Consider the following 27044-nt stretch of genomic DNA (forward strand, 5'->3'; position numbering starts at 1 on the left):
ATGATGTTGACAATTGTAGACTTGCCTACCATGGAACCAAAAACTACTTGTGGATCAGAGAAGATTGAAGTGATAATGTGACTCCAATCCTATTCGTCACATCATACCTCTTGTACCTTCTCCTCTTATACCATTAGCATTTGCTTGTAACAGGACATAGAGAGACCAAACAGCTCCTTACTAGACTTCTCCCATGATTATAATCATATGGTCATGCCTTTCTAAATATGGTCACTGAAGTTATTGTCACAGTCTTGTTTGGATGTAGTACATGCTGACTAGCTTGGTTGTCGTGAAGATTATTTCTGACATGATTACCAACAGGAGAGGTGGCAATATCAGATTGGTGTCACTCAGTGGAAATTAGTTTCTCTTTGTTCATTCCCCGGGGATGGTTGTTGGACATTTCAACAAGGTCAGTATTTATTGATGATACCCTTTTTCCTGAGAGATACATCTTTGAGAAGTCAAGTGGTGAAAGACAACCTAGACAGGAATGCAGTCTTTAGGTTGCAATTAGATCAGCCATGATCTTACTAAGTACACAGTGAATTGGAGGATCGAGTGGTATACTCCTGTTCTTAAACCAATATTTAAACAACATTGACCAAAAGTTGTCCTTCTGCCCCAGCACGCCACAAGCAACAGTAGGAGGTTCTCCGAAGAGACTTTTAATATTGTTTATCAACCAGAATATTTTCCCAAATAAATGTAAACAAATTCACACTCACCTTCATTCTCATAACTGCACATCAACAGATAAGTATTCAACAGATTAAGAACCTGTTAGGAATTCAGTTCATCCCCATTAAAGAAACCTTGTGAAAATTGATGAAAACCAAATAAATAAAATAATTTATGTGAGTGTATGAGTTTATGTAAACATAAATGATACCATTGAGAGAGAGGTAGCTGCAACAATTGTCAGAGGTAGGAATTTTTCTATTAAAAGTTCTGCTTGGAACTAAGCTCAGGGCATCTTGAAAGGGGCTGCAGATTGGATTGATCATCCTTAAAGATGGCCACAACCTCTTTCAACTGATTGCTGGGATCAGATTCAGGCTTTACGATATAGTTTGCATTAGGAGTTAAAGTTGTGTAATGCTTTAAGGGTACAGAGGTTGTGTAATTTTATGGAGCAAATGTCAGTTGGTCAAATTCAGATTAGTTTATTGTTTATATACCAGGGTGCAATTAAGTTCCTTGTTCACATGAAGCTCACAAAGTGAACAGTATTTAGCAATGATTAGTACATCAATATATACAAGACATGTAAAACAGCAGAATAGTGCAAAGATTTCTGTACAACCTTTGGTGGAGCAAAATATATTCTGGAAATGTAATAATGAAATAACCATATGAGACCATGTTGAGAATAAATATACATCACAGCACCTCAGGAAAAGAGTGTGAAAGAGGTAATTGCTGTAGGAGTCTAATAACACTGGGGATGAGGCTGTTCTTCACTGATTGGTTCTCCACCCTGCTCTAAACTACGCATCAATAAGAACACTTACGTCAGGCTGTTATCCATCAACTCAGTGATCAACACCATCATTTCCTCCAAGCATGGTACTAGGTTCAAGGAACCAGGTCTCTGCGCATCGTTTTGCAAGTGGATCCTCGAATTTCTCACAACACAATGGGTACGAATTGGCAACAACACTTCCTCCTCAATAACAATTAATGCTCAGTCCACTGTTCCACTCACTTTTTACCCATGCTGTGCGGCTGGACACAGTTCCAACTTCATCTTTAAATTCGTAAAGACACTGCTGTTGTTGGACGAATCATAGGTAACAATGACAGAATGCAGGAGGGTGCCAGAACAACTTAGCTCCCATAGTCAGTAAGACTAAGAGCCGATTGTTATCTTTAGAAGAGATAGGCCGAGGATTCACAAACTTTTCTTCATCAAGGGGTTGGTGGTGGAGAGTGTGCACAATGTCATGTTCTGGGCATGTATATCTCTGAAGATCTGTCCTGGACTCAGCTCGTTGATGCAGTCATAAAGAAAGTCCATCGATGCCTCTACTTCCATAGAAGATTGAGGATATTCAGTATGTGAAAGAATACTCTCCTGATTTCCAACGGGTGTATGGTAGAGAGCATATTGACTGGTTGCATGATAGCCTGGTTCAGCATCTCCAAAACCCAGGAATGAGGAAAATTACAAGAAGTGGTGGACACTGCTCAGTCCATCATGGTTACTGACCTCCCCACCATCAAATGGATCTAGAGGAGGAGCTGGCTCAAAATAGCAGCCAGCATCATCAAGTACCCACACCATTGTGGCCACAATCTCATTTCACTTCTGCCATCAGGAAGAAGGCATTGGAGTCTGAAAATCGTGATCTTCATGTTCACGAACCGTTTCTTCCCAATAACCAATAGGCTTCTGAATACTACAAACGACAACAAAACTATGAACCTCAAACTCCCTTCATTGCATTATGGACTATGAGCATTTGTTTTGTACAAATACAATTTTTTAATAAATTGATGAACTTTTTGTTTTGTTCTGCATGTTATCTATGAGTTCTGTGTTTATAGACCTATTATGCAGCTACAAGTAAGAATTTCATTGTTCTGTTTTTGGTACATATGACGATTAAACTCTTGTCTCTTGGTTGGGAAGAGATCAATGTGGTAGACACAAAATGCTGGAGTAACTTAGCAAGCCAGGCAGCATCTCTGGAGAGAAGGAATAGATAATGCTTTGGGTCGAGACCCTTCTTCAGAGCAATGTGGTGTGTGATGTCACAGGCCAGGTGCCATGTACTCCTAGCTCACAGAGAGATGCAGCACGAAAACAGACCCTCAGCCAATCAAGTCGACAATGTGAAGCAAGCATCCATCTACACTAATCACCCCACATTCTGATCTATGTCACCACTCACCTACCCACTAGAGGCACGTAAATCACGAACTTGCATTTCTTGGATTTACGTGGCTGCTGACTGCTAACCCAAGGCTTGAAGGGGATGGAGGAGTACTACACCTTCTGCCGATTTTGCCCTAACCCATCTAAGACAACTGTCACTGCCTTTCACCTCAGTAATCGGTGCGCCAATGCAAAGCTCCAAGTGTCCTTTTGTGGTAAGCCAGTGAATAATTCCCCAAGTTCCTCGGAGTCACCCTGGATCGCACCTTCACCTATCGTGAACACCTGAAGAGGGTGGCTGATAAACTGAAAGCAAGGGTCATCATCATCGGGAAACTTGCAGGCAACAGCTGGGGATCCAATGCACACACCGTCCGTACCACAAGCTTAACCCTAGTCTACTCAACAACTGAGTTTTGCTCAACAGCGTGGGCTAATAGCTGCCACACCAAACGAGTTGACACTGTCCTTAACTATGCAATGCGTGTCATCGCAGAGACACTTAAGTCAACACCTTTGCAGTGGCTCCCTGTCATGTCTCATATTGCCCCTCCTAGCATAGGCAGAAGGGTGAGCATGTTGAAAGATTGGTGCACCTTCGAGGCTAACCTTGACCTTCCCATCCACGTTGACTTGAACAATCTGCCCAACATGCGCTTGAAGTCTCGCAAACCCTTCTGGTATTCTGTTAAAACCCTGGAAGACTTTGACTCCAAGACTGAGTTGTGCAGAGCCTGGAAAGATGCCAACACCAACAACGGAGAGGTCACCACAGACCCCACAGTGAAACCATCGGGTTTTGACTTCCATCACAAGCAATGGCTAACCCTGAACAGAATCCACACCCTCCATGCAAGAACAGCCCATCATCACCTGCATGTGGGGGATGACAGACAGCCCAACTTGCGACTGCAGACATCCAGCCCAGACAATCCCACACATCGTGAATGACTGCACACAGAGGCTTTTCCCTGGCGGCATCAAAGCCATTCACCCAGTAACTGATGCTGTCGTGGCATGCATGTCTACCCTTGATCTACAACTTTAGGCTGTGCAAGAAGAAGAAGAAGAAGATTTCTTGGAAATGTGGGAGGAATCTGGTGGAAGTGAGGTTCTCTTTAATCGTTCATGGGGATGGATGTTGAGCATTTTGACAAGGTCAATACTTTTTGATCGTTCCCTTTTCCCCGCGGTAGTGAATTTCTGGACCTGCTGCATTGTGGCAGAAGTTGGAAACTGCTGTATGCGGCTAGCTACCACAGAGAGAATGGCAAAACGCCCAGTAAAGCAAGATAAATGTTCAGGTGAGGACTTTTTAAAATAGAGTCCATCATGATGCTATTAAAATACTTGTCTAACATTTGTCCTGGCCTGAAGAAGGGTTTCGGTCCGAAACATTGCCTATTTCCTTCGCTCCATAGATGCTGCTGCACCCACTGAGTATCTTAACATCAAGCTGAAAAAGCCACGTCAGTGACAGACGTCAGTGAATTGCTGTCTGCTGCACCCTGTCTATTCATCATCTGTTTTACAACTTAGAATGCTTGCATAACAAAGCAACCACATTTAAAATATTCTCCCTTAGCAACCCACAGATAAAGAAATGTCAGAAAGCAGCTGCTGAGATCACACATTTGTCGTCAGTTCAGATCGAGAATGCATTGAACATGATCCGTCTTTGGAACTCCCTTCCTGCGAGAGGAGAGGTAGCTGAATCTTTCAATATTGAGGAATGAAAAGATATTACAGATGTTGAGAAGCCAAGCTCTGAGTGATTACTTGGACAGGAATGAAGTTTACAATTAGATCAGGTGGGAACTTGTTAAGTGGTACAGTGAATTTGAGGATCGAGTGGTGTACTTCTGTTCTTATTTTGTTTGTTCTTAAACTAATATTAAAATTACATTGACCAGAAATAGTTTAATTTAGTTTAGAGAAACAGCGTGGAAACTTCGGCCCACCAAGTCCACACCAACCAGCGAACGGTGGGACGATAGCATAGTTGCACAATGTCATGTCTTGTGGGATCGAGTGTGGCTCATGAACCTGATGCACGAGCCACACATAGACTTATGTTTTTGTGTCAATTTATGTCAAGTCAAGTCAAGTCAAGTTTATTTGTCACATACACATACGAGATGTGCAGTGAAATGAAAGTGGCAATGCTCGTGGACTTTTGTGCAAAAGACAAACAACAAAACAACCAAACAAATTATAAACACAATCATACATCATACGTTATTTTACATTTGTGATTTTGAGAAACAAACACAGCATTTTTACATGGATAAAGTTCATTAGGTGGACACAGAATAACAATATCATTCATCAAAACAAACGGGTATACTGTCTCCATGTACTTCTTGTTTGCTGTCTCAGTGTACTATTCCTATACACATGTATTTTACTATGATTTTTCTTATGTATAATAATATTTTTACTGAACTGTACGCAAAGAAGAAATTTCACTGTACCTCGGTACATGTGACAATAAAGTACCTTTGAAACATTAATTACAGTCATACATAGTAAAGCACAATTTTCACGTTTTACATGAGGATGAAACGTTCCCGGTCACAGACTAAGAGAGGGTGTTTTTGCAAAACAGGAATGCCAGAAGTCATCCAGTCCAGCAGGTTTGGTGGGGAGATTTGTGTCAACAGTTTTGGTCAGCTAATCTTTTCTATGCTGCAGGTTGGGGGTGTGCAGAGTGTTTACAGTTTTAAAGTAGAGCAAAAAATGATCTGTAAGACAAAACGATATTCCGATGATCAGATGATAAGGAGCATGGGTACATATCATAAGAAATATAATATAAGACAGTGTTGAATAAGGGACACAAGCATGGCAATGGAAATAACCGGGATGTTTAGCTGAAGTTGGGGATTCAGTCTTCATTCCAGAGGGTTACAAAGTGCCTGAGGTTACCTAGATGTTGTTATTTTAGTTCATTGTTGGGCGAGGGAGTGGAGGATGTGCAGACAGGCAAGTGGTGGTGGGAGTGAAATTGAGAATTGATATGGCAGGTTACAGGAAACTCAGGTCACTCTTGCCCACTGAGCACAGGAGCCCAGCAAAGAGATCACTCAATCTACGTTTCATTTGTCCAAAGCAAAGAACACCACATTGTGAACACCGGATGCACCGCACCTGATTGAATGAAGTGCAAGAGAATCGCTGCTTCAACTGGAATGATTATTTGAGGCGCATTTTGTTTTTCCTGGGCAATTACCAAAGATATAACATTTAACCCTAGAACCGCCAAATGCCCTCACCAGTGTATGTGAGAGGAATCCAAGGTCATTTAAATCTACCCACATATTAATGACATCATGCTGCTTACATTTGAGATGCCACATCAGTTTTATAACAGAACTGATGATCTGACCAGGATATTCCCAGGGAAATGTTAATTCATGACAAACAAATTTAAAATACACCACAGAAGTATATAATAGTACAAATAAGAATCTGTTGTATAAAGTGAAACTGTACCCTTATAAGGGGTATCTAAAATGGGATAAACCAATAAAACACACTCAGAGGCTATAGTTGAAAACGGATTAGCCCATAAAACTCTGTACTGAAGCGATACTTCATAGGGACCTGCACTTGTTTCCCAATGGTACAATGTGTATTTTCTGAAAGAGTGTATTTGCATTTGAACTATAGATCTTTTATGTGTCTCTGTCAGCGCGCGTTGAGTGGTTTTAATTCAATGTATATTGTGATCCTGTGGAAACTGACAGTGTTGAATGAAATGACACCGGATTTTAACTAGGAGTTGACCATTAAATCAACCAGAGCTAGAAGCCATTGTACAAAAGTATGAAAACACTTCTAGAGCAGGAGTTATGGCATGGACGACAGCTTAATGTGGGAAGAAGCAACAGCTGTAGGTGTATCAAGCTGTATACACACGCCACGATCCCAGGTTCATCGCACTCTGCTCCATCGCTTGTAGGCAGAGTTGACGTTTAAAAGCAGGGGGAAGGGCAGTGAGATCATGATGTGAAGTTTCACAGGGCTGGTGCTGTGTATTACTGAGTCAGACAGAGATACAGCTTGATAAAAGGCCGTTCAGCCCACAAAGTCCACAATGTCCATCAAGCATCCATTTACACTAATCCTGCATTAATCCCATTTTCCTTTTATTCGCCCCACATCTTGACCTATTTCACCAATCACCCACCAATAGGGACAATTTATAGTAGCCAATTGTGGCTGCCATATAATTTCTGAGATGTCACCCATTAAGAGAGATGGTGGAAGCAAGTGTGTTTTTATTCATTCCTGGTGTAGTGGCCATTTGGCTTATTTTGTGTGTCATTAATTATGGCATTTGTCTTTAAATTTTAGACTGCCCGTAAATTTGTGGGTGGGATTTATTACGTAGTAAGGGGCATGTTTGCTACTCTGTTTCTTGCGCAGAAGCTTAGTTTTAGTTTAGCTCTGAGCTACAAGGTGAAGGAACACTCATCGACCATGTGGAGTTTTGCCGAGACACAAGGAGTTTTCTAACGTTTAAAAGTGATATGCTGGAGTTTGATGAGCCAGAGAAGAAGTTCACGAGCCAGAGAAGAATTTCAGATGAATATCTTATTGTTTTTCTTTAACAATAAATAAAATATTAATCAAAAGACTGTGTTATGAAGATTTATCTGTTGAGAAGCTCTGATGGTCTCACGGAGGGCTCACATGTATATTACGACATTCTCCTAAAGCCATGTAGTCTCTTAAGTGGCTAGAGGGAGTAATCCCTTGAACAATATAAAAATATGCCGCTACATAAAGTCGAAGGTTACGTCTGACAAGAGGTGAGAGCTGCGTCCTGAGGGACAGAAGTTTTGTCCAGAAGACCGGTTCCAGACGAGGAACTGAAGACAATAGATCTCGGCCAGAGATGGTCTAGAGGTTTATCTACATGACTTATAATAATAATAATAATATATTTCATTGTCATTGCACATAAGTGCAATGAGATTTGGTATGCAGCTTCCAATCGATGTCATAACATAAATAACTAATAAAATTTGGATTTAGATACCCCGAGAACATGGTTTGTAAAAAGAACAGTGAAACAGACAAAACAGTTCAACAGACTAAAGTGCAGATGTGTCTGTGCGACGTGACAATCCGAGGGAGACAGTCCAGGGGGGGTGGGGGGCACTCAGCAGGGCCGGTTCAGAGCCACTATAGCTCTGGGAATTAAGCTGTTCCTGAGTCTGGAGGTTCGGGCGTAGAAGGCCTTGTAACGTCTGCCGGAGGGAAGTAGTTCGAACAGTCCATTACAAGGGTGTGAGCAGTCTTTATGGATGCTGACGGCCTTCCTGAGGCACCGTGTGTGGTAGATGCCCTCCAAGGCTGTTACTGTGTCCCAATAATCCTCTGCGCTCTGTGGACGACGAGCTGAAGAGTTCTCCTCTCCGCCTCCGTGCAGCTGAGATACCACACAGAGATGCCATACGTTAATATGCTCTTAGTGGTGAAGCGGTACAAGGTTGTCAGCAACTGTTGGGGCAGACCAGTCTTTTTTAATGTCATCAGGAAGAACAACCGTTTCTGTGCCTTCTTGACCAGCGTAGCGGTGTTGGTGGACCATGTGAGGTCCTCTGAAATGTGAGTGCCCAGAAACTTAAAGCTGGACACTCTCTCCACACTTTCCCCGTAGATGGAGATTGGGGCGTATTCTCCATTATGGGACCTCATGAAGTCAATAATCAGCTCCTTGGTCTTGGAGGTGTTTAGTGACAAGTTGTTATGTGTGCACCAGTCCACCAGGTTCTGCACCTCCGCTCTGTATTTTGTTTCATCACCGTTGGTGATCAGCCCAATCGCTGTTGTGTCGTCTGCAAACTTTACGATGGTGTTGGCGTCGAATGCAGGAACACAGTCGTGACTGAAGAGGGAGTAGAGCATGGGGCTCAGTACACAACCCTGTGGTGTGCCGGTGCTCAGGATGATAGTGGAGGACAGGTGCGGGCCCAGTCTCACTGCCTGCGGTTGCTTCGTCAGAAAATTCAGGATCCAATCGCATATCGGTGAGCGGAGGCCTAGCTGGTGGAGTTTGATGGTGAGCTTGGTTGGGATTACCGTATTGAATGCAGAGCTATAGTCTATGAAGAGCATCCTCACGTATGTGCCCTGTCTATCCAGGTGAGTCAGGACAGTGTGAAGAGCCAGAGAGATGGCATCCTCTGTTGATCTATTTGCCCTGTATGCAAATTGATGAGAGTCCAGTGAGGCAGGGATGCTGGATTTGATGTGGGAGAGGACCAGCCTTTTGAAGCATTTCATTGGTATTGGAGTAAGGGCATCTGGGCGGTAGTCATTCAGGTTGGCGACTTTAGACTTTTTCGGCACCGGCACTATGGTAGCTGTCTTCAGGCACTTGGGGACCGTTCTTGGTTCTTGGTTTCTTGGTCCTCCAAAATATTCCAAATGGCCGGGGTTATTCCACTCCTGGTGGTGTTGCCAGTTTCGAAGCGGGCAAAGAAGGTGTTTAGTGTGTTGGCCAGTGTGATATCACTGTGGGGGCAGGCTGGGCTGCTCTTGTAGTCAGTGATGTACCCGACACCCTGCCACATGCTTCTGGTGTCCGCGGCATTGAAGTGTTCTTCTACCCTTTGCCTGTGGATGTCTTTGGCCTTTTTTATACCTTTGTTCAGTTTCGACCTGGCAGCACTGTAGGCAGAAGTGTCCCTGGATTTAAAGGCATTGTTGCGTGCCCTTAGCAGATTCTGAACCTCTTTGTTCATCCAGGGTTTCCGGTTTGGGAACATCTTTATTTGCTTGTCCACTGTGACAGTCTCCACACAGCAGTTGATGTAGGAGAGCACAGTGGATGTGTACTCCTCCAAGTCTACCTCTGTACCACTGGTAGCCTGTTGTGCAAACAGGTCCCAGTCGGTGCGATCAAAGCAGTCCTGGAGTTGTAGGGTGGCGTCCTCGGGCCATATTTTGACCGTCCTTATTGCAGGTTTGGTCTTGCGGATGAGGGGTTTGTATACTGGCAGTAGAAACAGTGAGAGGTGGTCGGATTGTCCCAGGGAAGGGCAGCGGAGATCTGAAGATTGAAGACATTATCACGATACCATGAGTAGAAATTGCCAGAATTCGATACACCACACTCCAGTTGCCAAATGACAAAGGTGGGATGGCACTTCCAAATTTGTGGATATATTTCTATGCAGCCCAATTTCAACCACTAATTAATTGGTGTGAGGACAGCTATATAGCTAGTTGGAGAGAGATTGAGACATATATATACCTGACTTCCACATCAAAACACTCTTGGGAGAAAAAGCGCTTCCTGGACATATCAGGAGTATAATCGATCCAATAACGATATTTACTTTAGAAACCTGGTTCACTCTTACCAGACAACTTAAACTGAATAAACAACACAAAGTTTTAAGATGGATAGCTTTGGATAATGAATTTAAACCAGGGATGTATGACTCAACATTTAAAGAGTGGATGAAGAAAGGAATGACTGCATTTTGTACTATTACTGAAAATGGAGACCTAAGAAGTTTTCAAGATTTGAAGGATAGATTTGCACTTCGGAACCAAGACGTTACCTCCGACTGAGAGATTATTACAATAAAAAAGTAAAAAGGGAGGCACTAGAAGAAAATAATCCAGTGATAGAAGTGATAGTTAATGTGTATCATCAAAAAACATTAAGGATTATTTCTAAACTTTATCGTAGTTGAATGGAATGTCAAGCTGAAACTACATTTTATCGAACATTTAAGTGGGAAAAGGAATTGAACATCACAATCTCAGAAGAAGAATGACATCATATGTGTGTAACACTGCAGACATCCACTAATTCACAAAAATGGAGAGAATTTAATTGGAAAATTTTGAATAGCTTCTTTATTACGCCTAACATAATAAGCAAGCAAATTCTAAGGCAGCAAACATGCTGGAGGCAATGTGGCCAAACAGATGCAAATCATGCACATATCTTCTGGAGTTGCCCAAAAATAGAACCATTTTGGGACAGAGTGAATTCAGAATTAAAGGAGGTATTAGTATATATAGTCTCCAAAAAATGTTCCATTTAATATCTGGGTAACGTAAATACAGTGGTGCTGAAGGAAGATCATTACTTGGTTAAAATCCTACTCACAGCTGGCAGAAAGGCCATTACAGGAGACTGGCTTGCAGCGGACACACCCATGCTTAGACAATGGTTAGACATAGTACAGGAAATATTTGTCATGGAGAAAATGACATTCTCTAAGTGTGAAAGAAGACGCGTTTAACAGAAAATGGGAATAATGGATTAAGTATAGAAATAAAGACATCAACACTATAATTTTATTGACAATAATGTAAGTTATTGGAAAATGTTTTAATAAGAAAATAGTTCTGAATACTGCATCATTAATTGTGAACTGAACCCTCCGCTGCACTGTTGTACATTTCATTGCATTGTTGTATGTTTCGTTGTTATATTTGTGTTTTATTTGTGTATGTAAAAAAGCAATAAAGACCAAAGTGAAAAAAAAAAAAGAAATTGACTTATTCCTTTTGAATTGAAGCTGGAATATTGAACGGCTTCTGTAAGGTTAAATGAAGCTAGTTCTGCTGGCTTGGAAGAGAGTCAATGAAGTGCTTTTCCATTTTGCCTGGAGAAATCCAGATGTCCGACCTAGGATTGTTTTGGTCAAGATAATACACATTCCTTTTGAACTAACGTCATTATTAACTTGAGGGATGGTGTCTGGAAATCCAATTTGTTATTGTTCTATGGAAATTGTTAGTAAAACAACACTCAATGTTTATCTGCACTCTGTCCATGACATCCTGGATCCTGGCACCGGGAAGGCAGCACACCATCCTCGCATCCCGTCTGTTGCCGCAGAAACCCCTGTCCATACCTCTCACAATGGAGTCTCCCACTACAATGGCGTTGCCTGCCTTAGGCCTTTTTGGTTTTGGCTCAACAGACCTATTTGCATCGCAAAGCCAGTCAGCCGCTCAGTGTAAACACGTCTTCTGTCCCAACAGCTTCCAAGCAGGTGAACCTGTTCACAAGAGGTACACCACCCGGGGACGTTGGCATTCCATGCTTCCCTCCCTTTCTCACTGTCTCCCACCTTCTCTCTTCCAGTACCTTAGGTGTAACAATCGTACTGTAGGACTTGTCGAGGAACGACTCCGTTTCTCGGACAAACCAGAGGTCATCCACTTGCTTCTCCAGTTCCCTAACATGGCCCTTCAGGAGCTCTACCTGGATGCACTTCTCGCATTTATAGCAGCCAGAGGCACCAGCAGTGTCCTTGACCTCCCACATACTGCAAGCATCGCACTGAATCAGCTTGCCTGACATCTCCTTCTTTCGTCTCTACCTCTCAAGCATATTGAAGAGTGTGGTGTATTTAAACCAGGCAGATAGGAAATGGAAATAATGGTAGCGACCTTCTAGAGGGCAGCGTGTACTAAAAAGCGTAGATACAAGGCAAGAACAAATGCATGCAACCAGTATTCAATTTTGCAAGTGTGGAGAAATAATATAGCGACGCGTTATCATCTGATTTATTATTAAGACATTCACATTTAAATAGGAGTATGCGAATCAGCAGAGGAAGGGTGCATCTTCCTTGATGTTGGCTCGGAAAAGTCGAACGGCAGCTTATTACTCTCACGCAAACGTGTAGTAAGCTCATGGGCGGATTCATGGGTGATTATATGACCCATTTTAGCAACCAGCCCCCGCCATCTTGTTCCGCCATCTTGCTTCTGGTCAAAGATCGGATCTTTGTTTCCGTACTGGGGAGAGGGGGAGGGAGTGTGGGGCCCGGGGATAAGGCCTAGTGTGTGTGAAGTTGTGGGGAGAGGGGGAGGTAGTGCGCGGCCCGGGGTGAAGGAGTGCGCGGCCCGGGGGGAAGGAGTGCGCGGCCCTGGGAGAGGGAGAGGGAGTGTGGGGCCCGGGGCAGGTGATGAATGATGAATCTAACCCTATATCACACACACAAACTGTTCATTGATTACACTGCGAGTCGGGTCGGGTCAGGTAGGCTCCGGTTACTAAAATGGGCAGGGAAAAATGCCCAGGATCCCCCTCCGTAACGTACTACACGTCAGCCAATTGTATTTAGCAGGAGTAGCCTATCTTGCTCCGCTATAAGATCTTTGCTTATTACTGTGTGAAGGGAAGCTCCCGGTGAACCGAGAGGAGAGGGAATGGGGAAACATCTCCAGTGCCTGCAGGAGGCGCCCCTCCCTGGAACGGGACCATTTAGAACGTTGAGGTTGCCGTGTTTTTAGTCCCCATATCTGCAGCAAACACACTGCCGGTTCTTCGGGGGAAAAAATCACCGTTTCGCAACTTAAAATGTGAATTAAATACATCTTAAGAAACACTTTTATAAATGAAAAGAAACTACTTTATTTTACCTGGTCCTCCATAAAATCCGTCCCTGTTGTCGGCATTAGCGGCTTTAGAAGGTGATTTTAAAATCATTCCAGTGATTAACTTGTCGGGTGATTTAAAAAAAAACACAGAACGGCCGTAGGAATGATTCTTTAGCAAAAACTTACACACCAACAAATATAATTCAGGACCAGGTCGGGAAAAAACCCTGTTATAACCCCGCACCCCCCCAAACGCGCCAAAATCGCGCACACAGCCAGTGGCAGAATTGCAGCGCCGCTGAAGGTAAGTTTTGTAACATACCTACGTATTGGTACCACGCAACGCCTTCTGGAGTACACGTGGTGAACTGCAGGTAAACACTTACCATGGCTTCCAGCACAGCGGGCCGATCTTCTGTCCATGTCTCAACTGTGCCGGTGCAACGCGGTCAGTGACTCTGGGTGGGCGGAGGGACCAGACTGTCCCCAAATCTGCTGCAGCTCACAGGGACGTTGCCAGGTTTTCGTCCTCATGTGTCCACTGCCCAGAACAACGGCCCAGCTCTACTCGGCTCCCCGCCAACCTACAGCTTGTGACAGTGCAGCCGCACAGGGGGAGACCGTGGTCAGACAGCGATTACCCCAGATGGAGAATGGATGCGCTCCATCGGCCGCTTACACCTGGGTGCTTAGGTTCAGAGCAAAGATACTAGAGCATTTGTTCAGAGTGCTCAGTCACCCTCCACAATTATTTACACCGCAAAAATTGAACATTTTGGCCGTTTTTAACAGGTAAGAAAGTACGCGTTTCGTGTGTTAGCAGTTTATGCCGGAGGCTGCCACGTCCTCCAGAAGGATTGAGCTGCTCTGTGCTTCATGCCCTTTGACCCGATGACCTAACGTGCAACCCCCCAATACAGGATCCTGAGAGTCTTGACAGAGTGGGTAGTTGACAGACCAAAATGTCCCATCTAAGCTAGATTAATTTGTCTGCATTGGGCCCAAAGCCCTCTAAATCTTTCCTATCTATCTGTCCAAGTGTCTTTTAAATGTTGTTGTTGTTCCTGCCCCAACTACCTCCTCTAGCAGGGCATGTTTCCTTTTAGGTGTGGGCCAACTCACAGAACTACTTGAATTTTTAACATATTGTGTAAAAATATATAAATCATAGTTTGAAACAATCACAGAAAACTGCAGAGGAAAAACTTGGAAGAATGACTGATAAATGTCTGGACCTGGAATCAAGAACTCGGAGATATAACCTGAGGATTCTCGGAGTAAAGGAAGGACGAGAAGGACATGAATCTCAAGCATGTACTTTCGTTACTGATTTGCTCAAAGATGTCTTTGAACTGTCAGAAGAACCAAGAATAGACGTCGCTAACCGAGTTGGGTATGTTGCAAGAGGAAAAAATTATTCAAGACAGATAATCGTGAAATTCCGTGACATCTCTTCAGTGGAATTTATATTGAAAAAGATCACTCATGGCAAGAAGCTAACATACCGTGGGGATAATGTGCGAATATTTCGCGATTACTCTCCTGAGGTAGTCCAGAAAATGAGATTGTTTACACCGGCAAGACACACTTTGAGGGATGTCCCGGGAGTAAGATATGGAATTTACTTTCCCGGAAAAATGAAGGTATCTTATAACGGCGTTGAACGCTCATTTGCAGAGCCCGGAAAAGCTTTAAAGTATGCAGAGGACATCGTTAAGAAAACATCGGGGCAAGCTGCCGACAAAGAAGAAGATTGAACTTTTTACAGAGCTTTGAACTGATTAAAATGGCCGAGCTAACCAGACAATTAAAAAGCTTATCTCGTTGGAATGTGTTATTCAGAGAGCTTGGTTATATTCAACCTTGGATGAAAAGCTCAAAGTTTAACCCCTTGGCACCTGCTTGTACGGTAGTTAACCCTTTGGTACCGGCCTGTATGATGTATGGTAGTTATAGAATGGGATATTATGTAAGAATCCTGGGGGGATATATATTGGAAAGTTTAGATTAGATTAAGATTGGATAATTGGAAGGACATATATACTTATATAATCGTGTATATGTTGTGTTCTATATTTGTTTTGGGTTTTTTTTTTACTCCTTATGTCTCTTCCTGATAATTTTTATTTTTTTTATTTTTTATTTTTTCTCTCGGCTGTCACGCACTGGTTTGATAAACTCATATAAGAAAAGACAAAATATGAAACGGTATGTAACTTTTTATGAGGATTCACCAAGGGGGAGGAGCTCAATGTATAACAACATCACGGAGGTCGATACATTTTTTGCCATCATTGATGGCTATTCGTCCTTAAGGTATCTTCCCTTAGATACCTTAATAGCACCTTTTTTTTTTAAAGCACAATCAAGATTTTTATCTGTTTAATTTTTTTGAAAGTAATTGTATATCACATTCTTTTTTTCTTTTTCTAAGGCACTTTACAAGAAGGAGATGCAATATAAATCTAATAAACCGGGATGACCACCCAAGTCCTAAAATTCTGAGGTATTTGGTTGCACCATATGATTCAGGAATATTACCCTGATTACAATGCAAGACGATAGACAAATAAAGAATGGAGGAATTACATTTTGTAGTTGGAATATAAGGGGTGCCAACGAACCAATTAAGAGGGGTAAAATTTTTGCCCAACTAAAATCGTTGAAAAGCGACATAATGTTTTTGCAAGAGACACACATGAAACAACAAACACAAATAAGATTAAAGGCGAATTGGATAGGCCAAACATACTACTCCTCATTTACTTCTAAATCTAGGGGTACAGCTATTCTTATTAGGAAAGGTATTCCTTTTAAATTAAAGAATACTATATCAGATAAAGAGGGAAGGTATATTATAGTCTCGGGTGAAATTTATTCAACCCCACTAACTTTGATAAATATTTATGCTCCGAATTTTGATAACCCCCAATTTTTTGATAAAATTATTGACATAATATCAGAGTTTAATTACCAAAATGTGATAATAGGGGGGGACTTTAATTGTGCTTTAGATTCATATCTAGATAAATCATCAAAACAAAAGAAGAGTAATTTAAAATCTAAAACTAGCGAACTTCTAAATACATATATAAAAAATACTAATATAATAGATGTATGGAGATCTGCTAATCCAGTTGGAAGGGAATACTCGTTTTACTCTCCGGTGCATAAAACTTATTCAAGAATTGATTATTTTTTAGTGGACATGAAATTAATGCCTTATACAAACAACCCAACATACCACATTAGTAGTATCTCAGATCACTCTCCATTGACATTCTCAGTAAAATTTGAGGGAATGCCGGGTAAAAAAATTTTTGGGAGGTTTAATACACATATTTTAAATGACGTGCAAGGCTATCAATATTTAAAACAACAAATGAAACTTTTTTTCGATACAAATGATATACCAGGTACTTCGCCTTCTTTATTATGGGAAACTTTTAAGGCATTTATGAGAGGAATTATAATTTCATATCAAAGTTTTCAAAATAAAAAGAATAAGACAGAACAATTGTTGTTAGAACAAGAAATCAGACAGTTAGAGTTCGATAATGCCAAAGATTCCACGACAGATAAACACAATAAGATAGTATTACTGAAATTTAAACTTAATCGAATTTTATCGGCAAGAATAATAAGACTATTCCAAATTACAAAACAGGAACATTTTGAGTTTGGTGACAAACCACATAAACGTTTAGCTCGCCAATTGAAAAAACAAGAAAGGGAAAATACTATAACCAAAATTAAATCAGAGAAAGGCGAATTACTAATACTACCTAAAGATATTAACAATAGATTTGCCCAATTTTACCAAAGCTTATATACATCTAAAATTAAAATAGAAGATAGTAAAATAAAAAAAATTCTAGATAACTGTAATCTTCCAATACTGGACCTTTTGGAACAAGAGGAACTAGGAGCTCAAATTACAATCAAAGAAATAGGTGAAACAATAAAATCGCTGAAAAATGGTAAGACACCGGGACCAGATGGTTTTAATAATGAATTTTATTAAAAAATTCAGGAGATAACGACCCCTTATTTATTTTGGGAAATTGCCTGGGGTAGTATTATTATTATTAATTAATTGATTTTTAAATATGGTAGAAGTTGGGGAAAAGGTGTGAGATTTAATAAGTTATTCTTCTTCTCACTCCTTTTCGAGCTTGTACAGACACAGACACAGAGTTGGACATTGGAAATTTGCTTTTTGTTCTTTTCATTGCTTGTAAATATTGATTGTAATGTCCAATTGTTTGATAATTTCGATTTTGTTACTATTAATGTCTTTAATTTCTTTACTAGTTCGGAATAAATAAATAAAATAAATAAATAAATAAAATATATTTCGGAATATATACCAAAATATTTTAAAAGAAAATTAGACTCTAATATTACTAATTATATTTGGGACTATAGACCACATAGAATCACAAAAAAACACTTATGTAAACCAAAAGAGGTCGGGGGACTTTCACTTTCGAATTTTATGTATTATTACTGGGCAGTGCATATTAAGAATATGATTTATTGGTTGGATAGTTCAACCCAACAGACAGAATGGATAAAAATGGAGAAGGAGGATTGCCATCCTTGTAATATAGGAACGATCCTCTTCTCCCCAAAAAAACTGAATAACACAATATATAAGAAGAACCCAATTATATATGGTACAATAAGAATTTGGAAACAAATAAAATTATCTTTAAAATTACGAAATCTATCACTGTTAATGCCAATAGCGAATAACCCTTTATTTAAACCATCTCTTATTGATAAGACATATAACCAATGGGAAAGTCTCGGAATTAGAAGGACCGGGGATATATACGAAATGGAAAACCTACTATCATTCCAACAATTACAATTAAAATTTAAATGGAAAAACAACCAATATTTTAAATATCTTCAGATTTGTGATTTCATGAAAAAATATATACAAGGATATCAAAAAGTAACTCCTGACTTATTCGAAGAAGCAATGAATACTTAAGCTGACACAAAAATGAATATCATATTTATATAATAGTATTCTAAATATAGACCTACCATCGACAGAGGTACTTAGAGAAGAGTGGGAACGGGAACTAATGATAAAAATTACGAAGGTTAAATGGGAAAAATACCTGATGTATATTCACAAATGTTCAATTAATGTAAGATATAATCTAATTCAATTTAAAATTGTACATAGATTATATTATTCAAAAACAAGATTGAACAAATTTTATCCAAATATATCCGCCACTTGTGATAAATGTCTAGCCCAAAAGGCAACTATAACACACTCCTTAGTTTCCTGCATAAAACTTTATAGATTTTGGAATGATATTTTTGAAATATTTACAAAATTATTCAAGACAAGAATGGAACGTAATACTGAAATGATTATATTTGGTGTAATGGAAGATGGGAATAAATTGAACACATCTCAAACTCTATTCCTTAACTATGGTTTATTAATAGCAAAAAAATTAATACTTAAATTTTATAAGGGTACATCAATACCCTTATGATCTGGATGATGGTGTGGTAAATTGGATTAGTAAGTATGCAGATGATACTAAGATAGGTGGGGTTGCGGGTAATGAAGTAGAGTTTCAAAGTCTACAGAGAGATTTATGCCAGTTGGAAGAGTGGGCTGAAAGATGGCAGATGGAGTTTAATGCTGATAAGTGTGAGGTGCTACATCTTGGCAGGACAAATCAAAATAGGACGTACATGGTAAATGGTAGGGAATTGAAGAATGTAGGTGAACAGAGGGATCTGGGAATAACTGTGCACAGTTCCCTGAAAGTGGAATCTCATGTAGATAGGGTGGTAAAGAAAGCTTTTGGTGTGCTGGCCTTTATAAATCAGAGCATTAAGTATAGAAGTTGGGATGTAATGTTAAAATTGTACAAGGCATTGGTGAGGCCAATTCTGGAGTATGGTGTACAATTTTGGTCGCCTAATTATAGGAAGGATGTCAACAAAATAGAGAGAGTACAGAGGAGATTTACTAGAATGTTGCCTGGGTTTCAGCAACTAAGTTACAGAGAAAGGTTGAACAAGTTAGGGCTTTATTCTTTGGAGCGCAGAAGGTTAAGGGGGGACTTGATAGAGGTTTTTAAAATGATGAGAGCGATAGACAGAGTTGACAGCTCATCTTGAGGAAATGCGATTCCTCCTAATGGATCAATCAGACCAATTCATAACGAGTTGGTCTCCATTCGTCGTTTTTTTGGAATCATATGGTGCAACACAATTGTAAAAGAACTGTTTCAGGACTGGACGAGGGTTGGTCAAGATTATAAATAATGATCTCCTTTCCTTTTTTATTTTATTTTCTTTTCTCTATTTTCTCTCTCAACTTTCTTCATTTACTCGTTTTCTTTCTTCACACACTATATATTTCACATCTTTCTATCCTTTACTATCTAACTTCTTTTTCTTATTCTAATCTTTTTTCAATGTAACAAAAAAAAAAGAAGTTGTACATAAAATGTATTATGAAAATATATATTAGGCACTTTGGTGCCATATGAGTGTACTTACTTCTAATAAAATAAAAAGAAAAAAAAAAAAACTCTCCTTATAGCACACACCAGCCTGGAATGAGAAACCAAACCAAACAAACGACAGGAGACAAATTATCGAGGTGCATGCAAGCACTAATTCCCATCCTGTATTTTGAAGCAACAGAAAACTATTGCACCAATATTGACTTCAAGTCAATGTGCCAAAAACTGAAGGTTTTTCATATTGTACTTCGCAATTGACATTCCAGTGTTGGATAATTTCCTGAGCTCTGTGGGAATTAACAGATGAAATTTACAGGAACGTACTTACAGTATTCTTACAGTCTGAGATACCACCATCAAATATACAGTATTAAACATTGCTTTTATTTTCTCCTTTTGGCAAATACATCTTTAATTTCTGCAGTAGACTCCCAATGGAGCAGATATCTATCTCTAAACAATATTTCCATAATAGAGCAAGGCATGCAAATGCCGAAAAATATTTGGGCACTAAAACATGAAATGATTGTAAACTACAACATGCAAAACCTGCAACACTATACTCTTCCATACCTCGTATACATACAACAGCCCTGCTAGATTGAACAATGAAAAATTATGGTTAGAAATGAATGAATGTAAGCAACATACCTTTGGAAAAACTTGAGTTCATCATCAATTAATAGGGGCTTCATATATCCTCCTCTGTCATAATTCACACGAGCAGAGCAAGGAAGCTTTTTAGGTTTGTAACAGAACCAGGGCTCCCCAGTCTTAAGATCAGTAAAATTACAAAGTGGTTTAGTCTGAGGTAAAAAGAGATTGCACACCGTGGCATCTGCAATGGCCCCGTATTTGAAGGTACTTTTCAAAAACACTCTAAATGGCTGTTCTTCTCGCATTCTCTGAAGCACCTGGACCCCTTCACTAGAATGAACCAAGGTGACAGACACTTGGACTTTCCCCGGCCAGAGTAAAATAAAATTTATGTAATACAATCCATTTTGGTTATCTATGACTGTTCCTGCTGAGCCGGCGTTTAACTCTGGGGTGTGGATCCGCGCTTGGAGATAATCGCCCCCATATTGTTTCGGATTTCCTTCTAATGGAACCTAATACTGAAATGATTATATTTGGTGTAATGGAAGATGGGAATAAATTGAACACATCTCAAAATCTATTCCTTAACTATGGTTTAATAATAGCAAAAAAATTAATACTTAAATTTTATAAGGGTACATCAATACCAACGCTTAAAATGTGGATTGCAAGTATGTTGGACACAGCTCATCTTGAGGAAATGCGATTCCTCCTAATGGATCAATCAGACCAATTCATAACGAGTTGGTCTCCATTCGTCGTTTTTTTGGAATCATATGGTGCAACACAATTGTAAAAGAACTGTTTCAGGACTGGACGAGGGTTGGTCAAGATTATAAATAATGATCTCCTTTTCTTTTTTATTTTATTTTCTTTTCTCTATTTTCTCTCTCAACTTTCTTCATTTACTCGTTTTCTTTCTTCACACACTATATATTTCACATCTTTCTATCCTTTACTATCTAACTTCTTTTTCTTATTCTAATCTTTTTTCAATGTAACAAAAAAAAAAAAAGAAGTTGTACATAAAATGTATTATGAAAATATATATTAGGCACTTTGGTGCCATATGAGTGTACTTACTTCTAATAAAATAAAAAGGAAAAAAAAAAAACTCTCCTTATAGCACACACCAGCCTGGAATGAGAAACCAAACCAAACAAACGACATGAGACAAATTATCGAGGTGCATGCAAGCACTAATTCCCATCCTGTATTTTGAAGCAACAGAAAACTATTGCACCAATATTGACTTCGTCAATGTGCCAAAAACTGAAGGTTTTTCATATTGTACTTCGCAATTGACATTCCAGTGTTGGATAATTTCCTGAGCTCTGTGGGAATTAACAGATGAAATTTACAGGAACGTACTTACAGTATTCTTACAGTCTGAGATACCACCATCAAATATACAGTATTAAACATTGCTTTTATTTTCTCCTTTTGGCAAATACATCTTTAATTTCTGCAGTAGACTCCCAATGGAGCAGATATCTATCTCCAAACAATATTTCCATAATAGAGCAAGGCATGCAAATGCCGAAAAATATTTGGGCACTAAAACATGAAATGATTGTAAACTACAACATGCAAAACCTGCAACACTATACTCTTCCATACCTCGTATACATACAACAGCCCTGCTAGATTGAACAATGAAAAATTATGGTTAGAAATGAATATTCATTCATTTCTAACCATAATTTTTCATTGTTCAATCTAGCAACATACCTTTGGAAAAACTTGAGTTCATCATGAATTAATAGGGGCTTCATATATCCTCCTCTGTCATAATTCACACGAGCAGAGCAAGGAAGCTTTTTAGGTTTGTAACAGAACCAGGGCTCCCCAGTCTTAAGATCAGTAAAATTACAAAGTGGTTTAGTCTGAGGTAAAAAGAGATTGCACACCGTGGCATCTGCAATGGCCCCGTATTTGAAGGTACTTTTCAAAAACACTCTAAATGGCTGTTCTTCTCGCATTCTCTGAAGCACCTGGACCCCTTCAATAGAATGAACCAAGGTGACAGACACTTGGACTTTCCCCGGCCAGAGTAAAATAAAATTTATGTAATACAATCCATTTTGGTTATCTATGACTGTTCCTGCTGAGCCGGCGTTTAACTCTGGGGTGTGGATCCGCGCTTGGAGATAATCGCCCCCATATTGTTTCGGATTTCCTTCAAAATCAAACATACGCAGCATCACTTGCAATTGATCGCCGACATAGAAAGTCTTCCCGGAATCCAAAATAACAAAGCGAACACGCGATGGGTCGCTGCTCTTCTGATAAGGCACGGCAGATTTGGGAGGTGTTGGCCATTTAAGCATTTTGATCAGGACTGTGCCCTCTGACCTTTCTTGAGGGGTGAAGCAGTGATTCTGGTAGCCATACCCCACCAGCTTATGTGCCCAATCATTTTTCAACATTTGCATGTCTTGTCCTATTGTGGAATGATTCTTCGGAGGTGGATATCTGCTCCTTTGGGAGCCCGATTCAGAAATTGAATACGTATTGAACTGTGGAAAGAAATTCAACATTATATATTTTATGGAGGTATCCTAGACAAGAAAAGTATGTTCCTTGAAATTCTAACTGTTAACATCCTGACAGCACGGAATTTATCCAGATATTTGATTTCTGCTGCCTCTTTTGTGAAGCACCGTTGAGATTTGAGCAGAGAAGGGTTAATGAAGTGTTAGTGAGCCTTCCTTTGAGTGTTTTTAGCATCGGTAAGAAGCACCCATCTCAATTCAATATTCACTCTGGCAATTGAGAAAAAAGGGAGCCTGAAGCTTTCCAGCCCAAGGAAGTCCCCAAGAGGGGAATTCCAGTCTGCATAAAGGCAAACCCAGTATTCCCAAGTTGATGAGGGGAAAAGCAGTTGCCAAGTCAGTTGCCTAACAGTTGCCTGGTTGGCCCACCTGATCATGGTCCAATGTATCCTGTTGGGCAGTGAAAGGAATGAAAGAGATGAAGCTTCACCATAATGTTCTAATACAGGGTCAGGTGTTTTGTTTACAATCATGGCCAAGGTTAAACTGTGGAAAATAATCTAGTCAATATGCCAGAAACCACGGGGCAGCTACAGAGCTGTCCTCTGTCAAAATTAGTTTTCTTACTTCATTCATAATCTTGAATATTCCACGTTTAGCGATACAGTGTGGAAACAGGCCTTTCGACCCACTGAGCCCCTGCCGATCAACGATCGCCTGTACACTAGTTCTATGTTATCCCAGTTTCCCATCCTACATACTAGGGGGTGGTATACAGAAGTCAATTAACCTACAAACCTGCCGGTGTTTGGAATGTGGGAGGAAACCAGAACATGTGGAGAAAACCCACATGGTCACGGGGCAGGCATGGTGGCACAGCGGTAGAGTTGCTGCCTTATAGCACTTGCAGCGCCGGAGACCCAGGTTCGATCCCGGGTGCCGTCTGTATGGAGTTTGTACGTTCTCCCTGTGACCACATGGGTTTTCTCTGAAATCTTCGGTTTCCTCTCACACTCCACAGTAATGTAGGTAAATTGGCTTGGTGTATGCGTAAATTGTCCCTAGTACTAGGATAGTGTTAATGTGCAGGGATCGCTAGTCAGTGCGGACTCGGTGGGCCGAAGGGCCTGTTTCCGCGCTGTATCTCTAAACTAAATTATACACAGTGAGGAAATACAAACTCCAAACAAACAGCACCCGTAGTCAGGTTCGAACCTGGGTCTCTGGCGCTGTAAGGCAGCATCTCTACCGCTGCACCATTGTGCTGCTTCGTGTTGTATCAACACCAAGATATTTTCAGTCTGAAATGTCCAAGAGCACCAAAACCTAGTCTGTCACTGATTAGTAATAGCACAATTGTGCATGAGAATAGAAGATAGACCAACCAACTGATGATCTGTGTGCTGAAATGTTACCATCACCTCAGTTCTTTGATAGGTATTGCTGGAGGCAATGGTAGACAAAGATGTCAGGAAAAAAAATGTACATTTAAAACTTTCTTAAATTGTATAATCTTAATACATTAAAATTATCTTACATGCTTTTAAGGACACAGGGACCATAAATAAAAATGAGTCTGCTCTGCCCAAATCCCAAAGTGACTTTGTGGTGGTGGTATCAATAATCAAGACTACTTGTAGAAGGATAATAAGGAATTGGATAGGGGAAAAGGACAAGATAACCTCGCTAGACATGTGTTGTGCATCTCCCAGCTAATGGTCAAATATGTAGAGCTGTGGGCCACATGTGGAGTGTACACAACCCAGACGAGCCAAACAGGGAGAAACCCAGCTCTTGGTTAAAAGGCAGCAATGGGTCTGATCCTTTCCTTCAGAAACAGGTGCTCCATAAGAAATAAACTGTCCCGCTTTTCAACCCTAGTTTACTTCATAATTTTTTCTTAGAGCTTTGGTTTTACCGTTCAACACACCTTGACGAGATGTAAGTTTAGGATCAGCATCAGTATTGGCAGCAATACCAGAAACATGACAAAAAGGCGTTGAACGCGGAAGTGAAGAACAGTTTTTTTTGTATTTTGGTCGTCCATACTGGAAGGGCCCCCGCGCTCCCACTTCAGCTCAATAAATCTGAAATTAAAAAGCTTCAAAAATTTAAATCGCCAAGTCACTGGAACCTGAGAGTTCCATTCAAACGTGTCAAAGAGAAATCTCTGACCATATTTTACAGATCTCATGAAAGTAATGTAGTCAGTTAATATTACATCAAACAATTTTATTTCTGTTTATGATAAACTACTGGTCTACAGCCAAAAGCAATTTGAGAAAATTGCATAGGGACACCAGCAAATATCAGCAAAGGTGGAACTGGAGGATCAAAGCCAATAGAATTTAGATGTGCAGATTTGTAGATTAATTTGCCTAAATTGCCCCTAGTGTGTAGGGTGTGGATGGGAATGTGGGATAACATAGATCTAATGTGAATGGGTGGTCAACGGTCGAAGTGGACTTGGTGGATCAAAGGGCCTGTTTTTGCCGCATCTTTCAATCATTAATAGATGCTGCCTCTCAGTGCCGGAGACTTGGGTTCAATCCTGACCTTGGGTGGTGGCTGCAATGGGTTTGCACATTCTCCCTGAGATCATGTGGATTTCCTCAGAGTGCTCTGGTTTCCTACCATGTCCCAAAGACATGTGAGCTTGTAGGTTAATTGGCTTCTGTAAATTGCCCCTAGTGTGTAAGGAACGGATACGAAAGTGGGATAACATTGGACTAGGCAAAAGTGCTGGAGAAACTCAGCGGGTGCAGCACCATCTATGGAGCGAAGGAAATAGGCAACATTTCGGGCCGAGTCCCTTCTTCAGACCATTGGACTAGTGGGACCAGATAATGGATGATTAGCATAGATCCGATGGGCTGAGGGCCTGTTTCCATGCAGTATCTTTCATTCGATTTGTTAAAGATATGGCCTTAGGGCACTGTAGCAGGTATTGTTTTTGACAATGTGGCATTGAGAAGTTTGTTTAAGTCTTCAAATTCTTCATTGTCTAGATCAAGATGGCGGCAGCGCTGGACAGGAGAGAAGATGGATGCATGTGAGAGACCCTGGGCTCGCCTCGGAAGCGGTCCATGGGTTTTGAGATCAACTATGGGGGGGACGGCCGGGTGCAGTGAGTGGCAGTGGGAGACAAGGGAGAGCACGTCACGGGTTGAGGTGACCAGGGTGTGGGCCACTAAAGGTCCTACAGCAGACAATGGAAACAGGTCCTTCAGCCCACCAAGTCCACGGTTATAGATTAGATTTCTGTGATGTTTTTCATCCAGAGAAGGCTGGGTTTCTGATGGAATATGTGAGAGGGAAGGGGTGAGGATGTTGCAAATGGTAGATTTTCAGTTGTTCATTGGCATGAATTGGACTAGGGACACTTTTTTGTGCAAAATGGGATACGCAAGTTGCCCCAGGAATCCTTCTCTTTTGTACTTGTTGACGTAAGATGTTTGGGGAACTGATCTATACGCAAGGAACCAAGCAAACCTTAACAGAGTAGATCTGTAATCACTGACAATGCCTCAGGAAGTCTTACAAAATGCAGACAATGCAGACAATGCAGAAATCTGAATTGCGTAGAAAATTAGAGCCCGTTTAAAACTTTCACCCTGAAACCCAGCAACGAAGCAGTGACTCACCACAGGGAAGATCTTGGTGCCCTTTGCACTGAGCTCTTTGTTTCACACCAAATGGGGCTGGCGCTAAGCATCCATTAGACTGACCATCCAACAAGCCCAGTGGCAGAGGCTTCAATGCATTGTTAGTATATTATTGTTTTTGGTTAAATGTATTATTTTCTTGCTTTTAGTTTTTCAAATATATTTTTAAAAAAAATTGTTTCAAATTCTTTCGAATTTCACAAGATTTAAAATCTGTTAAGAAATATTTAAAACTTTATTGATCCCGTACCCCCTCCCCTTTCTCCCCCACACATGTCTTTCCTTGGACTTGTACCTATTTCTCCCCTCCATCCATATTCCTTCCTAATCGTCACAATTAGGAACACTTCAATCTTTTATTCTCACACTTTCAAAACCCCCCTCATCTGTGATCACATGCCGGTCTTTATCCTATCTACCTCCCCCCCTCCCCCGCTAATGTCTAATGGAGGATCTTGATCCAAAATTTCACCAATCCATGTTCTCCAGGGATGCTGCCTGACCCGCTGAGTTACTC

General features: G+C 40.6%; 1 protein-coding gene across 3 annotated transcripts; it reads right to left on the reverse strand.

Moving 5' to 3' along the window:
* Window positions 1-18276: 18276 nt before the first annotated feature.
* On the reverse strand, window positions 18277-26621 carry LOC129702891 (NXPE family member 3-like). 3 transcript variants are annotated; one of them, XR_008724469.1, is made up of 3 exons: window positions 24793-25904; window positions 20419-22886; window positions 18277-20054 (listed from the first exon to the last, which is right to left on the reverse strand). XR_008724469.1 is itself a non-coding variant. In XM_055644967.1 (3 exons), exons 2-3 carry the CDS (start codon window positions 24907-24909, stop codon window positions 22011-22013), a joined length of 993 nt encoding a protein of 330 aa, XP_055500942.1. In that variant the 5' UTR covers window positions 24910-24949; window positions 26507-26621; the 3' UTR covers window positions 18277-22010. The 3 variants fall into 3 exon arrangements, 2 of the variants coding, with proteins under 2 accessions (XP_055500942.1, XP_055500941.1); XM_055644967.1 differs by adding an exon at window positions 26507-26621 and having other exon boundaries at window positions 18277-22886; window positions 24793-24949; XM_055644966.1 differs by having other exon boundaries at window positions 18277-22886.
* Window positions 26622-27044: the final 423 nt, after the last annotated feature.

This window comes from Leucoraja erinacea, chromosome 13, assembly GCF_028641065.1.
Source record: "Leucoraja erinacea ecotype New England chromosome 13, Leri_hhj_1, whole genome shotgun sequence".
Taxonomy (NCBI): domain Eukaryota; kingdom Metazoa; phylum Chordata; class Chondrichthyes; order Rajiformes; family Rajidae; genus Leucoraja; species Leucoraja erinaceus.

Coding starts and splice junctions, on each gene's coding strand:
- LOC129702891 (XM_055644966.1), bottom strand. CDS start 25,056: ATGAGATCTGTAAAATATGGTCAGAGATTTCTCTTTGACACGTTTGAA. Junction 22,887..24,792: donor TAAACTTACATCTCGTCAAG/GTGTGTTGAACG, acceptor TTCTTTCCACAG/TTCAATACGTATTCAATTTC.